The sequence below is a fragment of the Peromyscus leucopus genome, chromosome 8b, assembly GCF_004664715.2.
Source record: "Peromyscus leucopus breed LL Stock chromosome 8b, UCI_PerLeu_2.1, whole genome shotgun sequence".
NCBI classification, from domain to species: domain Eukaryota; kingdom Metazoa; phylum Chordata; class Mammalia; order Rodentia; family Cricetidae; genus Peromyscus; species Peromyscus leucopus.
The window spans coordinates 88505432-88524181 of NC_051086.1; the positions used below are offsets into that span (position 1 = coordinate 88505432).

An 18750-nucleotide genomic window follows, 5' to 3' on the forward strand; every position below is an offset into this window, starting at 1 on the left:
CTACCCATAATGTCCCACATTCTGACATTCACAAAGACCTGTGCCCCTGATAAGCCCTGGGACTGTTTCCAGGACAGGAAGGTGAGGATCAGCTGGTACATGGCAGAGCTCTGTGTTCTCCGTCCCAGCCCAAGCTCTTCCCTTCTGACTGGACGAGCACAGCCCCTTCACACCTGGTGTCGCACTGCAGTGGCACCTCTGCCCTTCCTGGGGCGGTAAAGTCCATGGCCACTTGCAACCTCCATGCTTCTAAAATACCCAGAAGCTTCCCAGACAGAAGGAGAGGAGACAGATGCCAAGGGACATGGGACTTCTTTTGGTGCTGATGGGAATCATCTAAAATTGGCAGTGACATACTCTGTGAACATACTGACTCACTGAATTGTACAATAAAAATAAAAAAAACGAAAGGAAGCAGATTGGGCCTCCACAATCCGCTTTTTCTGTGAGCATCTGGACCAGTCTTGCTGCACTGAGCATGCTCAAAAAAGACAGCTCTCAGCAGCCGGGGAGAGGCAAGGCCACCAAGGCAACTCTCCCATGCTATCAGTAATGCTGGCCAGTTGGAGACAGTGCTGCTGTCCTCGGATGGACACCATGCTACCCGGAGAAAGAGCAGAGCAAGGCATTCAAAAGCATGTATCACTTAGTCCTCGTCCCTGAGGTCAGTACTGGTATCTGACAGACACACAGACAGGCTCGGACACAGCAAGGCTAACGGCGAGTGGCTGGAGGGCAAAGCAAGCTGGAGGCAAACGTGGCTTTCAGAGACCAGGCCTCTGTTCAGATCCACCAGAGTGAAGTGCCGTACCTGCACGTCACATGAGAGCCATGGCGTGGAAGGACCAGTGAGGAGGGAGGCAGGGGCTGAGGGCAGGGAAGCACCCTGGTGTGTCCTGTGTGTGTGTCCTGAGAGCTTCTAGAAAGTCAGAAACACGGGAAAGAGACTTGACTCAGTTCAGACATCCAGGAGTACATGGCCATGTCTCCTCCTCCTCAAGTAGGTTCTTTATTGTCTAACCAATCACCACATTTCCTGTGCCCTAGTACCAGGCCAGGCACACTAAGCATAATTTACAAAGGGCAAGAGACTCCTTGCCAATGGGAGGTGTACAGTTTCAACATTTCTCAGGAATTCCTCCGTGGTTAAAAATCACATCTGGACTTTGTCGCCAGTATTGCAATGAACATTCTTGAAGATGATTTTTAAAGAAAATCATCACAGTCCACATTCACAATGGCATGGATTTTTTTTTCCTAGTATAACTTTGTTACCAATGAACAAGGTTTATCATGTTCTCAAAATTCAGCTTGCATTCCCCTTCCTAAAATAGGAATCAAGATTTTTTTTTTAAAGGGTTTTAAAGGGTTAAGCAGAAGGGCTTCGGCACAAGTGTGGCCAGGAGCTGTGTGGCCAGAGGGCTTGGGGCTGAGCCCAGCTCCTCTCCAGACCTTCCTGCCGACCACTATCCGCAGGGCAGCCCAGCACACACTTCCAACAGCTCTCCAGACAATACCGCCGCTGAGGAGGGAGCCCATGCCGCCAGAGCGGTCTAGGTAAAACTGCTTCTCAGAGCAAAGTTTAGCACCAACCCAGGGAGGACCAGGGGTCACTGGGAACTCCATCCCTACAGGAAGCTCATGACTTTCTCAACGATTCTCCAACTCCTAGGTGTGGAGTTCTGCCAACAGACACTAACCAAAGTCTACAGCAGACTAGGACAACCAGACACAGTGAGGACTCCACCCAGGGCATCTGCCTGCTTCCTGTGAAGAACACATCAGCGACAGAGCGGGGAAGTGGGAGCAGCAGCCTCGAGGGCCTGAGATGGTGATGCCAGAACACAAGAGCCATCTCACTCACTTCACTCCCTCCAGCCAAGCTGCACTCCTCTGTGGACCATGTGGCTTGGGGGAAGAGTCCTGGCCTCCTGTTGGGCCACCAGCCCACAGGGTCTCCATGTGGAGAGTAAAGGACAGGCTGGAAACTTCCCTAGTGTTACAGTCTTGATACTCGAATGAAAAAGGTCACTGATTCCTTTGACTAAGCAAGCTAAACAAGTCGGTGTGAACTAACAGAGCCCAGGGGAAGCACCGCCCCTGAGGCCCTTCAACTGTGGTAATCACCTATCTTCTCTCCTTGAGGACCGTGAAAGCACTACAAGTGAGCTGCTCGCTTTGGCACATGGGAAGAATGACAGTTCCTTCCTTTCTTTTTACAAAAGGACACTGTAATCCAACAGGACCCCGGGTGTGTGGAGATGCCAGACCCGGACTGCCATGATGGGACCTGTCTGGCTCCAGCTCTCTTCTTTTCCAGCCTGGAGACACTCTAGCACTCACACCCAGGGGGGCCTCAGCAAAAATGACCATCAAAGCTAGTGAAATGGAAGGTAGCATTCAAAATGTAACACTGGTTCTCTTCAAATGGAATACTGGTTTTCGTACAGCGTGTATAAGGCACGGTGTGAGAAAGCTGCCCCCACTCACAGCTGCACCGCCCCACGGGCTCCTCACACGCTCACATGCACACAGGAAAGGCCAGCTGGCTTTGCCACAATGCACGGGGAATGGGTTGCTTCTGATCACTTCTGGTTTTTGAGCTGGTTGGAGAGCCAGTCCAGGCCTTCGTAAAGCCCATCTCCACTGGTGGCACAGGTAGCCTGGATGTACCAGTTTCTCTGGCGAAGGGAGTGTAGGCCGAGCTTGTCTGTGATCTCTGCTGCATTCATCGCATTGGGAAGATCCTTAAAGAAAGCAAGCCGACAGTTTACCAACCTGTATCCATGGATACAGCAGGACCTTCCTCTACAACAGACCCCAACCCTCCGTCCTGTTTCAGTTGCTCAGGCTCCAAACCTTCTCTTTTTTCTTCTCAGTCCACACAACAGGAGATCCCAAAGGTCCTGCCCAGAATCTGTTTAGAATCTGACCACCTCTCCCCAGCTTGTCTACCACCACCCTGATCTGATTCCACCACCTTGATAATGGAAACAACTTCCTCACGGCTCATCCTGCTTCCGTGCTTGCCCCTAACACCTAGTATCAGATCACATCCTCTTATTAAAACCAAAGCGCCTCTGCTTCCAGAGAAGAGCCAAAGCCGCCTCCACAGCCTGCCAGGCTTTGAGGCCTCTACCTGCTCATTTCGTCTTTTTATCATAGCATCCCTATGTGTGACCATATAGTAGAAGTTATTTACTCTGTGTATTAATTACATACCAGGTCTCTTTTAACTAGAATGTAAAGCAGGAATCTTTTCTCTGACATATACCTGGGTTACCCACACAGTAAGCTAAAACTAGCTGGAATATATTAGCATCAAAGGAAGATCTAGATGTACTGACATGGAAGAATGTCAAATATATGCTAAGTGAAAATACAAAAGGCTACAAAACAATGCATACCATAATCTCTGAAAGTTAAATAGAAATACAATTGCATTATTGCTTATATAAGTATAGAAAGTCTTATCTCTGGAAAGAGATACAAAAAATTTGACTGTTTTATCTCACAATCAAAGCTAGAGGAAGGGAAGGTAGCATTGAGAATATAACAATAACTGGAATACTGCGTTGTGTACCCTGTGTACACACTGTGTAAGTCACAGTGGGGGAAAGTTGCCCCCACTTCTAGCCACAGTCCTAAGGGCTCTTCACACGTTCATATGCACACAGGAAAGATGTTTCACTTACCATTCTAAGCGGCTTTTCAAATTCCTACCCTGGACATGCTCTCTTTTTATCATTAAAAATAAAGCCATGATTTTCTTACGTAAAGCCTGCTGTGTCCACTAGTGAAACTGCCTGGCCTCCTGCCGGCACGACAGGGTGACAGGTGAGGGAATCATGAGCCACGCACCGCAGGAAGTCATGTTTATAGAGTGGAGGTGACGAGAAAAACTGCAATTGCTAAGTCAGAAGTGGCAGGCGTGGCTGCAGCACGTCGTTACGCCACGATCTCAGCCGCATAAGGCATGCAGAGAGGGGACCAGCCCAGTGGACGGGTCGCCTCCAGGACCCCGATCCACCTTCTCTCTGGCATTTGGTTCTGCTCAGCTCCAGAGGTTGGCAGTTCTGCACCAGCCTTCCTCCCACATTCATGGCCTTTCCTCCCTAGACAAGCCTCTTCCTCCCCAACGACAGGCCCAAGGACCCAGTCTTCCCTGCATCCACCCCTCATTCTGCTTCTGGAACCCTCCCCTCCTGGCTCAGATTTCAGAGTCATGCCCAGCACTTCCCACAGCCATCCTGAACTCTTTCCACCAGACACATTAAAAAGTCTTTATCCACTGCCTCTCCTCCCACCACAAAGTAAACACAAACGCAGGGCTTTCTGGTTCACTGCTAAGTACCCAATACCTGCGGCACAGCCTGGAACTTAGCAGATGCTCCATTAGTATTTTTGGAGTGACTACAAGACATTATAAAAAGGAGATGGAGGAGGCAGACATCTAATTTAGATACCTATATATTTAAATGAGCCATCTGGCAGTAAATTTCAGTCTCAGTGTTCAGAAAGCTAACAACTGCATACCTGTTTGTTTACAAACACCAATAAAACTGCATCTCTGAGCTCATCTTCTGCTAACATTCTGGTTAGTTCTTCTCGGGCCTCATTGACCCGCTCTCTGTCATTACTGTCAACCACGAAAATCAGACCTAAAAAGAAATCCCAAGCATGTTAGTAATATGAACCGGGAGAGAGCAGCTGTTTATATATCCACACAGCTGTTCCCTGCTCACTGCAAGGCTTCACTGAAGGCAGGCAACAGGAAGAATACAGTGCAGGCTTATAATCCCAACACTCTGGGGGTGGGAGGGCTGAGGCAGAAATATTATACACAAGTTCAAGGTCAGGCTGAGCTGTTTGTACATAATGAGACTCTGTCTCCCTGCCTCCCACCCCATTATTATTTCTGGAAAGTCTATATGATCTCCAAAGTTAGGAAGCTTATTATACATTCACCTCACCTATCTTATTTAAAAGGATCACAGCAACTTACCAGATTAACCAGAGGGAACAAAGGAAAGCTAGGCTTACTTATCAGTCACTTCATTTCCACCTCAGATGGAAAAAGGATTTTGGAAGAACACGGTTTATACAATGAACAGCGTTTGAGTATGGTTTCCTAAAACAGAGCCTGAACTGAAGGCCTAGGAGCAGGTATACTGTCTTGGAAGTGGACCAGGGAAGCAGGTATGAAGACTTGAGGGAGTTTGAAGGAAGGACAGTTCACATAAAAATGAGCAGTCAAGTTGGCAACCCCCAGGTGAACAGTGCTGGATGCTGTTGGACATTCCAAGCCATATGGAAGCCTTTTGTCCCCCCAGGGGAAAGAGGGGGAATTGTTTGTCCTTCCATACATATCCAAGAGGAACCTAAAAGCTATAAGAACCTCAACATTTGTAGGTCACATTTGTAACAATGTCAAGAGATTCTTGTGGATACCTACAGTAAAGAATGTGGTTGCTCTTTTGTCTCCAGAACTTCGAATGGGAGAGGAGTCTTTGATGGTGGGGAGTCCACCCTGCTGGTTTATACTAATAAGACTGCCTCTAGGGAAGGGAGGGAGCCTGGGGTTGATTGACTCCATGTGCCTCCATAATGAAGTCCCAATAAAAACAATGTTCACAAGAGCTCACACAGCCTCCCTGGTGGCAGCACTGTTTACTGTCTCACATGCGTGCGCTAGCAGAACTCAGGGGCTGGTCCCTGATTTGGGGCAGAGGACAACAGAGGCTGTGGCTGGCCGGCACCTCTCAGGTCCTTCCTGTGACTTTATGTCCTTTGCTGCAATAAAACTGTCATTTTAAGGTTAGCTCTGTCCTGAGTTCTGTGATTTATCCTCAAAAGCTATCAAACCTGCCAGTGGGGTGAAAACTGCCCAACTGTAACCATCCAGCGGGAAGTAGGAGTGCTGGGGGACCCCAGTCCTGCTACAGCTGATGACGCAAGTGAGGGACTCTTAAACAAGCTGTGTCCTTAAACTGTGAAGTGCACCCAGCTCTGGACAGTGGGTGTCAGGGCCTTGACACCCCCACTAGATCAGCAGAGAAATTCAGGAGGTGAGAAACCCAGGCAGGGCAGGCTGAAGCAGGCGCCACCAGAGCTGCCACATTACACCTGAGGGAATGGCTAGAGCCTGCCCAGACTTGCCACGCTGCTGGAGAAAGCAGGAAGGCAGGAAGAAGGTGCAGGGGTGAGCACAGACTGGGGAAGAGTCCCTGCCAGTATTCCATGTGACAATCCCAGCAGCAAGTTGGTGTTTGGCTGAAAGCAAGGCCTTTGAGACAAAAAATGTGAGGCAGGTGCCAAAAGAACTTACTTGAGCCTAGGCTGAGCTACCAGGAGTGACAGCTATTCCATTTCTGGGACGTGCGTGCTAAGAAGCTGATTCTTCTGGGCATCAATCAGATCGTCCCAGGAGTATTATACTGCCAGTGGTAGACCCTAATACTCTTAAGTCACAGGCACACTGGAGGTCTCAAAGAGCCAGCAGGACAAGGTATCAGACACTGGTCAAGTGATACAAGCAGGGAAACTCCTGGAAGAAAACCCTTGGCGAGAGGCTGATAGCTAGCTATCTCAGACATCAGAAGGGCCATGGCATTGAGCTCAGGGAAGAGACAGAAGACAAGCAGGAAAAAGTCACGGGGAGACCCCAGGACAGAAGCAGAAGTCTAAAGAGAAAGTGAGCTGCTAAGAGGACTCTTCTAGAGGCCTTTGTGCCCAGCTTAAGGGACATTTCGTGGGGACTCTATGGGATGAGAGACTCTGGTAGAGAAAAGGAAGTAAGGTCAGATGACAGTGAGATTTCACAACAGGCCAAGAGAGAAAACCAGGCCTGGCCCTCTGCCCATGCCTCTGTGGGTCCCAGGCCCTCCAGGCAGCCTACCCAGCAGACAAGCGCTCTCAGGGCTTCTGACACATTTAGAATCTTTATGCAAGTCAAAGCTGTATCTGGTATAGCATCAGATTAAAAGGGAAAGCACTCAAGGCCCACCCACACAGGTTTGGTATGCTACCGCAGTTCTGAACTCCAATTCTGACAAAGTACTCTAGCTGATGTGGAAATCCAAGCAGATCCTTAGCGCCAAAGCAAAACCCACAGAGCAGAACTGACTGCTGTCCTTTGCTAGTCCTAACACAAGTACAGCTTTCCGGCCTTTACTGTCCCATCAACATGATGATGCCCATGTGCATGAGACCCAAGAAGTCAGGGATGGAGTCCTTTGAAATCAAGGGCCAAAATACATACTCCTTCCCTTACAAATGAAAGAGAATTAAGTTAAACTTTACAGCGCGTCCTACTTGCACTGTTGATACAGATCCTTACCTAAGGACCTACCATCAGAATGACTATACTTACGAAGAGAAAAGTCACACTGACAAGAAGAGTGTGTAGAAGGCCCTACACAGCTGGAGAACCATGTGCCAGGCAAGCCTGACCTACACAGCAACTCCCTGCGGCAGAGCACTTGCCCGGCATGTGCGGGGTTCTAAGTCTGATCTCAGCTTTGCCCCTCACCCTGCAAAAAAAGGAAGGAAGGTAGGGGGAACATGTGTATTACATTTTTTATATCGTCTATACTTGTAGAAAAAATGTGTAGACACAAAAAAATAAAGCTGGTTGTGTGTAGGAAGTAAACTGTGAAACAAACCTTTTTCTTTGTATCCCTTTCTCTTTCCTTTCTTTGAAACAGATATACTGCCATTCAATAATTAAAAGAATCAAACTGAGTGTAGTGGCTCATGATTTTAGCCCCAGCACTTGGGAGGCAGAGGCAGGTGGATCTCTGTGAGTTCAAGGCCAGCCTGGTCTATAGAGTGAGTTCCAGGACAGTCAGAGCTACACAGAGAAACCCTGTTTCAACCTGTCCCTCCCCCCACCCCACCCAAAAAAGAACCCACAAATCAAGGAGAAAAATCCACATCAGAACTAATGAGCTATTTTATGCACACTATAGTTATCAGGAAATCAGACAGTGTAAATTCTAGTCTATACAGGTAAACCCACACAGGGCTGGGAGAGACTAGGACCTCCTACATGCTGGAAAAGCGTTCGAGCCCTGAGCTCTGAGCTCCACCCTCAGGCTTTTTTACTTTTTATTTTGAAACATCTCACAAAGCTGACAAGGCTGCTCTTGAATTTATTCTGTGGCCCAGGCAGACCCTGAACTTGTGATCCTCTCTTGGCTTTCTGAGTAGCTGGGATTTCAAGCCTGAACCACCAGGCTTAGCTTTTGATGTCTTGATAGAGAATTACAAGCATTCATTAAGTCTGTCATACTCAACAGACTGATGGGGAAAATTTAAATTAAAAGACAGTCTGACCTTTGGGAAGCTGGTAGACAAAACAGGGGCAGCATCCAAGACTCCTCCCAGATGAAACCCGTGGCCCAGCCAGAGAAGGCAAGTACATCCTTCACACAGCTCCCACTGCTATTTCATGAAGAGCCCACACTACCTCCACCTTCACTCCCAGGACACAGCTACTTCCTCCATCAGAGCAACGAGACTGAAATTCTACAAAATTAGGCTTGTGACAACAGAAGACTAAAGATAAAATGCACCTCAGCTTGATGCTTGATTCAGTGGAAACTGAAGAGCGTGGAGAAGAGTGTGGCCCTGGGATTCTGAGTGCTGCTGCCTCTCAGCCACACAACTGAGCACTTCACAAAACTAGTCTCAGTCCAGCCCAGGGCTTTGGGCAGCAGGCATTAGCCTCTTTAAGATGAGGGAATGGAGGCAGACAAACTTCCCTAACTTTCCCGAGGTTTCTTAGCAGCTGTGTTGAAACCCAGCTGCTCTAGTTATTACAGATGAGAAGGTGCAAAGTGGCCAAGTTGCCAAGCACCAGTTCAAGATAAACACACACTAGTGAGCATCAAGAAAATGTAGCCTTATTTGCAATGCGCTAAATCACAGTGTAAATTACACTTCACCATGGGAGTGATGTGGTTTCTCTGAAAATACAGATTGAGGTATTTTTCCTGACTTCCTTGTCTAGAATGTATTTCAGGAAATCCCGTATTTAAAAGGATTTCAGCAGACAAATAGAGAAAGAGTACCAAGGGGCCTGGGGGAGTGGCTTGATGTCCTTGCTTAGCATACATAAGGCCCTGGGTTCCACCCCAACACCACAAAGAAAAACAATAAAGAGTTCAAGGTCAGCCTGGATTAGGCAGAGCCTAGAAGAATAACAAAACAACAGCATACTCAACATCCTTCAATGCACACTAGGATTATGTGGTAAGGGTTGATAGGAGTTCCATCTGGGGAAACTGACATCATCTGAGCATACTTGGCATCAAAGTATGAAAACCCATGGCTTCCGGGGGCTCAAGATGGGAGAGAACCAGTGTTGAATGGGTGCTGGATTTCAGTTGTACAAGATGAGATAGCTTTTGAAGACAGACAACGGTTATGTTTGTACAGCATTATGACCAGCCTAGTCTACACATCGAGTTTTAGGACAACCAGGGCCACACAGAGAAAGCCTGTCTCAAAAAAACAAAAAACAAAAAAGGAAGAAAAAAGTAAGTAAGTGAAGGCTAACTACATTTTAAGTTCAAAGCCATCCTAGGTTACATAATCTTGTCTCAAAAGAAGAAAAACTTTTTTAAAAACCACTCTATTTTGAGGAAAGATACTCTAAAGTCTACAAGCTGAGAAAATAACTACAAATACAGTTACCTGTCCAGTGTAACAGCTAAAAAAAATACTGTTGAAATATAAAGGGACAGTTAATCTGTGGTTTGGTCCCAATGGCTGGCAAATGTTAAAGTTTTTACTATTAGACACACGAAACAAAAATTCCATCAGCTTCAGAATCTTCAAAGCGAATATATTCTAAGTAGACTCCAAAGTGAGTAATCTGTAGATGCCATACGGTAAAGTCTACATGGGAACCAGGGTGTGAAAACCGTGTGAACAGTCTGTTTCAACTGGCAAGACCCAGTAAGGCACCGTTTACTGAAAATACAGCCCTGGGAACAGGAGTGCATTAGAACTGCTTCCCAGAACTCACTGATAAGGAAACAAGGTGCAGATGTGAGGCAGGTATCCATAGATACCTGGAGCAGAAGGGCTGGCGGGGAAGCACTGTGACCACACAAGATGACAGGATTTGGAGCTCCAGCCATCCCTACTCATCCCTTTCCCTACGGATGTGATTTTCAGGTATTCTCAGGAGATTTAAAGGAGCTGACTGAATTCAAATTCTTCAAAAACTGGCACTTCTTCTAAGAGCAAACATCACTCAATTAACTGAAAGAAGAAATCCATTTTCCCAAACTTCTGCATTAAAAAGACTTCAAACCCAAGTCCTTTTTCTGGGGTATGTCTAGGGGCAACATCACAAAGACACTTCCCCAGTAAGTGCAGAAATGGCTGGCTATCCTAATAAAGCAGTGCCAAGCTGGGTGGTGATGGTGCACACATTTGATCCCAGCAATCGAGAGGCAGATCCAGGCAGATCTCTGTGAGTTCAAGGCCAGCCTGGTCTACAGAGTGAGATCCAGGACTGCCAAGGCTACACAGAGAAACCCTGTCTCAAAAAATCTAAATAAATAAGTAAATAAAATAAAGCAAAGCAGTGCCAGAAGGCATCGCAAGTTCCCATCTTCAGACACATTCAGTACATACGCTTCCAATCTTTACCTTGAGTGTTCTGGAAGTAATGTCGCCACAAAGGTCTGATTTTGTCCTGGCCACCAACATCCCAGACCGTGAAGCTGATATTTTTATATTCCACAGTCTCCACGTTGAAACCTAAGTAGAGATGTTAGAAACACTTTTCAGTATGATTTTCGTTGGTCCAACAATTCAAAGTAAGTTCAATTAACACTTGGATAGTACTGTTAACTTATAAAGCGCTTGTAAACCACAGAGCTGTAGATCACAAGGAGAAAGTTCTCACTCTGTCATTCACTGTGACTGGTGTCTCTAAACTCCTCTGACCACCCACCACCAACCACCCATCTAAGCAGCAACCTCCCAGCTCTGCTTCTCTATCAGAAGACCTTCCAGGAACTTCTGAACAAAGAGAGCCATCCACAGAAATGACTTCCACTTCCCACCACACGGTGTAAAAATGTACTTACTTGCCAGGTGGTGATGGCGCACTTGGGAGGTAGAGGCAGGCGGATCTCTGTGAGTTCGAGGCCAGTCTGGTCTACAGAGATCCAGGACAGGCACCAAAACTACACAGAGAAACCCTGTCTCAAACAAAACAAAACAATGTACTTACTTCTTCCCCATGCTTCTCACCCTCCACCTTAGAACACTGAATATGTGATGACAATTTCCTCCATCTATATACTGGATTCAACCTACCCAGACAGTCTGAAGACTTGTACACATTGCTAATCTCTCCTCTATCTGAGTCATCTCCAGCCTGTCCTTATGTGTATGGACATATGTACTTCAAATATGTATGCCTGTGTACTTCATATTTCACATCTTAAAAAATACATGTAAGCTGGGTGTGGTAACACATCCTGTAATCCCAGCACTTCAGACAGATGAAGACTGATCAGGAGTTCAAGGAGATCTTCAGCTACCTAAAGAGTTCAAAGGCAGCCTGGGCAATGCCTCATTAAAACCCCATGTATTCCTATTAACTCCACATCTTTACCTTCTATGGCTTCTTTTTTTTTTTTAAGTTTTTTTTTTAAGATTTATTTATTTATTATGTATACAGTGTTCTGTCTGCATATACACCTGCAGGTCAGAAGAGTGCATCAGATCTCATTACAGATGGTTGTAAGCCACCATGTGGTTGCTGGGAATTGAACTCATGACCTCTGGAAGAACAGCCAGTGCTCTTAACCTCTGAGCCATCTCTCCAGCCCCTTCTATGACTTCTTATTTGCTCTTCTAAAGTCAAGAAAATTTCTGAAAATGAGTAATGAATTCTTTCTAATAATATTTGAATAAAGTTCAAACAAATATAACAGGAAATGGTGTAGAAAGACACTTCTGAATGACAATTTAGTATGCAATAAGGCATTTCACGTTACATGGGAAAGTTATTCAGTAATGCTGTTGGACAACTCTCCACTCTTGAAAGTCCAATACCTAGCTAACAGTCACATTATCTATTCTTCAAAAAACTTCACTTACTCTTATTTTATGTGCATGAATGTTTTGTTGGCATGTATATATGTGTGCCACATTTGCATCTGGTACCCAAGGAGGACAGAAAAGGTTATGGATCCCCTGTTAGAAATGGCTGTGAGCCATCATCTAGATACTAGGAACTGAACCTGGATCTTCTGCATGATCAGCAAGTGCTCTCAAATGCTGAGCCATCTCTCTAGTCTCTTATTTAATTTTTTTAAATGAAAAATGTAAACCTTGTAAAGTTAGTAAAAAAAAAAAAAAATACCAGCAAGTATTTTTATGATCTTAAAAAGAATTGTCTAAAGATACCATAAAACTCAGAAAGAAAAGAAACATAAATTTGGTTTTCTAATAATTTAAAATTTCCCTATGTTAACATAGCAAAAAACAAGGTTGAAAGACAAATTTATCAACTGGAAAATAAGCTCCTGACAAGAGTTGTTCATGATCCAGACTGTACTTCTTCAAGTTAGTAAGAGAGTAAACATCACAACAAAAAAACAACTGAATAATAAAAATAAAAACAAACCAAGGAGCAAAGGGAGACATTTTGATTTATTCATCTACAATAAAAACAATCCCAATAGAAGTCAGTGTTTTCTCCCTATCAGATGGCAGAGTTCCACTTTTCACTGCTAGTGGCACAACCTTTTTTGGAGACTAGTCTGGTAACCTGGATATACACATTAAATGTTCACGTCTCTCGGGAAGCCTTCTTCCAGACTGACTGCAAGGAAATGAAGTACATGTTTGCAAATATGTAAGACAGGGCTGAAGAGATGCTCAGTGGTTAGAGCACTGGCTGCTCTTCCAGAGGACCTGGGTTAATATGCAATATAAGAAGCACATCGGGGTCTGGAGTAATGGCTCAGAGGGCTAACTGCTTGCCGATTAAGAATGAGGACCTGAGTTCAGATCCCAGCTCACACATAAAAGCCTGCTGGGCAGTGGTGGTGCACACCTTTAATCCCAGCACTCGGGAGGCAGAGGCGGACAGATCTCTGAGTTTGAGGCCAACCTGGTCTACAAAGTGAGTTCCAGGACAGCCGGGGCTTCACAGAGAGACCCTGTCTCAAAAAATCAAAAAAAGCGATGGGCTATTCTAATGGCACACATCTGTAACCAGTGCTGCAGGAAGGTAGGGGTGGAGGGTGGAGGGTGGTCGTACAGGAAGATCCGCAAGCTTAACAGACAGACAGCCTTGTCAAAATGGCAAGCTCTGGGTTCAGTGAAGAGGCTCTGTCTCAAAAAATACGATGGAAAGTGATAGAGAAAACACCTGATATAGACATGCATACACACATATGACACACACACATGCAAATAAAGATTGTGGAAAAGCAACACAAAGTATAATGTGCTAAACTATGAACTGGCAAGGCCACAGTCAGGGACATACCTATGGTAGGGATGGTTGTCACAATCTCTCCCAGCTTCAATTTGTACAAAATGGTGGTTTTGCCAGCTGCATCCAAGCCCACCATAAGAATACGCATTTCCTTTTTTCCAAATAGGCTTTTAAACAGTTTTTCAAAAACATTCCCCATTGTAGATGAATTCTGTAACCTGAATGAAAAGCAAGTTGAACAGTTATTCTTTGATACACACACACACACACACACACACACACACACACACACACACACATATATTGCAACACACACAAAATACATGGCACACTTAGTAGTGATTCCTAGGAAAAGTTACGTGCAGCTTGCCAGTAAGAAGTGTCTGTTTTCAAAGGAGGCTCCACTAAGCCATCCTCTGATGCTCTGCCAGAAAACTGGACTTTCCACTGCAGCATCCAAGTGGATGTGAGAAGCCCAGCCTCAGCGCCATGTTATGGTGGCAGCCTTTAGTCATCTTAAGCATGGAAGAAATGCCACAACAAACAACTAGACTTTCTTCTGAGCCCATCTGAAACGAAAATGTAAGAAGCAGACACCCTGTTCTCCACAACATAAGGCAGGTAAAATATCGATATCCCTAGGAAAGTACACTTGCCCTTGGCTGGCAGACAATACCAACACCCAGAGAAGGACTAGAAAGTTTCAGAGTTGCAGATACCAAGTGACACACATCAAGTAGGCAGGCTGAGGGAGTATTTTAGCATCCAGTGTTCAATGGTATTGACCATCTTCTTAAAATTTATGAACAGATACAAATATGGTTGACTGTGAAGGTCCATGAATGTTCATGAACCAAAGACAACTACTGTAACCAGGTCAAGGAAATAGTAGACCAGATCCTCCCTGTGGCCCCTCCCTAGAAGGTAATCATTCTGTTGACTTCTAACAGCTTAAGCCTCAATAGTTTTCCTTTTCAATAGAGTATCTGGCAGGTTACCTGACAAAGCAATGAAGTCAGGTGAGTTTTTGTGGAAAGTTTGCCTTCTTCTTAACAGATCAGCCTATTTGAATGGTATGGTACTTCAAAGACTTAAAAGCAGAACTATGTGCACACCCAATACACTCTGATCAACAATGACTGTTCAAAACAACATTCTAGGGCTGGCTAAAGTCCCAAAACCCAAACAAAATAAACCACCACAATATCCTTTATTCCAGAAACTATGGTTTTGGTTTTCCTTTTCAAATTGTTCGCCAAGGAAAGCTTTATTGGTGTGTGTGTGTGTGTGTGTGTGTGTGTGTGTGTGTGTGTGTGTGTGTGTGTGTGAAGGACAGCCATTCATCCAGATTCTAGTGACTCAGAGGGGTGGGTGGCCAAATCTAGAAGTCCCACCTTTGAAAGTCAACAGTTCCTACAACGGTTTAATATCATGGACTATGGCCAAGTACACACTGCTCCATTCTACCATGAAAGACGGTGAGCACATTTCTCCTGTACACACCTGAGAGCCAAATGATCAAAGAAAGAATGACTACTTTCCTCATTCGCAGGTCTGTCAGACTCTAAAAACCGTCCAGTACCTTTGACGCATTCAAAATTCCTAGATTCCTTTCATGTTTCCGGGGGTGGGGGAAGAAGTGCCATAGACCAGGAAACTCAAAGGACCATTCATTGGGAGGAAAGGGAGGAACCCCCTGCTTCCAGGGCCCTGGAGGCCCTGTGCCAGATTCTCCTTGTCACCGCACAGCGCACTCGCGGTTGTCCCGCTCGTTTCCCTTCGTTTGTCTCCCTGCTCCGATAGCCGAGGTCTTAGGCTGCACGGTGGGCAGAGGGACCCTCTGGAGTAAGATCCATCAACCCTAGTGCCCTTTCCCAAACGTCCGCGGAGGAAAATCCTAAGTGACAATGGGAGTGAACCCTCAAGGGCACGAGCGACAGCTCCAGCCAAGATGAGCGCGCGCAGGGGCGACCGGTCGCGCGCGCCGTGAACCTGGGCCCGGCGAGGGCTCTGTCTGCCGCGGCCACCAGGCCGCTCCCTCGGGACAGCGGACCGCGGCGCCGCCGCAGAGCCCGCCGAGCGTCAATCCGCGCCGCGCCGCCCGGCCCGACAGAGGCGGGGAACCCAGTGGACCCAGCCCCCTTTCCGAAGGCTGCCGCCGCCGCCGCTCCCCGGTGTCCTGCCCACTGACACGCGGGAAATCAACCGAGCCTCGAGCCCCACTGTCCTCCCTTGCAGCCCGCGACTCACCTGTCTCCGCAGGGATCGCCTCCACAAAGCCAGTCCCGAAACCGCTACTCGGCCCGGCCTCCTTGAAGAACTCAGCTCGCCTCAATAAAATGGCGACTGGTTGGGGGTGGGAACAGCAACCAGCCAATCAGCCATCGCCTCCTGGGAGCCCTTGAGCCAATGACCTCGAGGTTTCTTGAGTGATAGGAAATCTGACCAATGGAAAGGACAACAAAGGCTAGGAGCGCGGAGGCCCGACCCCCGCGACCTAGGCGACAGCACCAAGCTCTGGAAATGCCGGTTTCAACTTCCAATAGGAGCTCACCGCATCCGGGCGAGCCGCGCCCACGTGCCCCACCCCCAAGACTATAAACAACCAATCAGAAAGGCAGAAAAAGTTCCGATTTGCCCCGCCAATCAACTCCGGGAATTCTCCGGGATTGAACTAACCCCGGGAGCATTCTGACCAACCCAGTACTGCTATATGGGCGGGGCCAGGCGCACAGAGATATTTAAGGAAATTTGCTGCGGTTGAGCTAAAAGTAGAAACTAGTTTGGAGCAGAGTTCATGGTCGGAAATACCCAGATATCAACATCGAAATTAGACATAAAGAAGATTTCCTATTTAGTATGAAGCTAGACTGCCACTGTTCTTGTACACAGACTTTCAACAGTTGGGAGAAACGTAGTCACCAACACCTTCCTGGTGTCCCAGAGCTGCAGCGCGCATTTCTTGAGCAATGCTTTACATTACTCGCTCCTCTAAATAATACCAAGTTGTTTAGTTAAAATGCTTAGGAAAGCCTGGCGATGTTGCGTAGTTTTTTTCCCGAGGTATATCGCGGTAGCTGAGGGCGCTCTGGCTGTGTCAGAGAGGGCACTACCAGACAAGCTTGTGTGACGGCTTCAGTCCCCTAGCGTAGCTCACAATCTAGATACCTTCGTACATCAGTTAACGAGCGATTTATTGATCAGGAGCTAAAAAAGAACCAACTATCGAAAGCATGAAGAGACCTTAATTGTACATTACTAAGTGAAAGGAGCCAGTCAGAAAAAGCTTAATATATATTAGGCAGTAAAAACACTAAGGGTTTCAAGGACTTAGTAGGGAAGGAGGGATGAAGAGGTGAGCACAGTGCACTTTTAGAAAAGCAAAAGTATTCCATATGGTAATCATGATGGGCAGTGCCATTGTACAGGTGTCTAAGCCCAGGAAATGCACAAACCAAGACTTCCCTGGCCATTGTTTGGTTATGCTGTGCCTCTCATGGGGACTGGTCTCTGGAGAGGATGTCAGAAAGGGGAGCAGGAGAACATGGGAGATTTGTTTGTTTGTTTGTTTGTTTTTTAAGACAGGGTTTCTCTGTGTAGCTTTGGAGCCTCTCCTGGATCTCACTCTGTAGTCCAGGCTAGTCTCAAACTTACAGAGATCCACCTGCCTCTGCCTCCCCAGTGCTGGGATTAAAGGCGTGCGCCACCACCGCCACCGCCCGGAGAACATGGGAGATCTTTACACCTTCCTCTCAGTTTTCCTGTGAACCTAGAAGCACTCTAAAAATGACCATTTTTTTAAAAAAATCATGTTCAGGGAGGGGAGCTGGAGAGAGAGCTCCTAAGTTTAGAGCACTTCCTACTCTTGTGGAGGACTCCAGTTTGGTTCCTAGAACCCATGTCAGGTGGCTCACAACCTCCTGTAACTCCAGTTCCGGGGGATCTGATACCCTTCTCTGGCTTCCTTATGTGGCATACATGCACACATGCATGCACACAAATAAAAATAAATATTTAAAACAACATCCCTGTCCACTTGAAATTCAATTACGGAACCATTGGAATCATGAAAGCGTGTGTTTTGTATATATTATATATACTTTCTTGCTTGCTTGCTTTTTTTTTTATGGGGTTAGGGATCAAGCCCAGAGCCTTGCTCAGGCTAGGCAAGAGCTGAGCTACATCTCTACACATATATACATATGTGTGTACATATATATATATGTATATGCATATACATTAGTCTGTTTATTACTAAATTTTTTTTTTTTTTTTTTTTTTTTTTTTTTTTTTTTTTTTTTTTTTTTTTGGTTTTTCGAGCCAGGGTTTCTCTGCGTAGCTTTGCGCCTTTCTGGAGCTCAGTTGTAGCCAGTGCTCGACTCACAGAGATCCACCTGCTCTGCTCCAGTGCTGGATTAAAGGCGTGCGCCACCACCGCCCGGCCTGTTTCCATTACTATAACAGAGTAGCTGAGATAATTGACTTAAAAAGAGAAAAGACTTATTTTGTCTCACTGTTTCATTTAGTCCATGGTTGACTAACCCCATTGTTTTGGACTGTGGTGGCATCATAGAGGAATGTCATGGTGAAAAAAAACCTGTTTGTCATAGCTGGGAAGACACATGCACACACACTCACACATTCACACACACAAACACACATACAGAGTAAATGCCCTAGTTACTTTCAACTGTCAATTTGACACAGCCTAAATTCACCTGAGATAGAATCTCAATTGAGGGGTTCCCCCAGACCAGATCAACATGTGGGCATGTCTGTGGGGTTTTGTCTTGATTGTTAACTGATGTGGAAGGATCCAACACACTATGCATGAGAATTCAAGCAAGCCACAGCATTCCTCCGACATCTCTGCTGCACTTCCGGAGCTGTGAGTGAGTTCCCTGGTTAGAGATCATGCTGTGTGGCATAACAAAGAGCCCTGCTTTGAGGTGCTTGTCCTTACTTCTGTCAATGATAAACTGTGACCTGGAAGTGTAAGCTAAATAAATTTTTTTCTGTCCTAAGTTGCTTTTGGTCAGAATGTTTCAATCATAGTAGCGGAGAGGAAACTACAACACAGAGTTGTAATCTTCACCTAGAGCACCTCCTTAAGACTTCCCATGTGGTCCTACAGCTCAAAGGTTCCACAACTGCCCAACAGCACCGCAGGCTGGGGATAAAGCCTTTAACATTTGGGCCTTGGGGTGGGGGAGACATTCTAGATATGAATTATAGCAACAGTATAGTTAGTTGTTTAATGATGTTCTTGACTG

General features: G+C 46.2%; 1 protein-coding gene across 2 annotated transcripts; it reads right to left on the reverse strand.

The window, feature by feature from the left end:
* Positions 1-953: 953 nt before the first annotated feature.
* Positions 954-15833, reverse strand: LOC114702274 (ADP-ribosylation factor 2). 2 transcript variants are annotated; one of them, XM_028882670.1, is made up of 5 exons: positions 15728-15833; positions 13529-13695; positions 10666-10776; positions 4537-4661; positions 954-2747 (listed from the first exon to the last, which is right to left on the reverse strand). In XM_028882670.1, exons 2-5 carry the CDS (start codon positions 13674-13676, stop codon positions 2586-2588), a joined length of 546 nt encoding a protein of 181 aa, XP_028738503.1. In that variant the 5' UTR covers positions 13677-13695; positions 15728-15833; the 3' UTR covers positions 954-2585. The 2 variants fall into 2 exon arrangements, with proteins under 2 accessions (XP_028738503.1, XP_028738502.1); XM_028882669.2 differs by lacking the exon at positions 15728-15833 and adding an exon at positions 15060-15404.
* Between the last annotated feature and the right edge of the window lie 2917 nt (positions 15834-18750).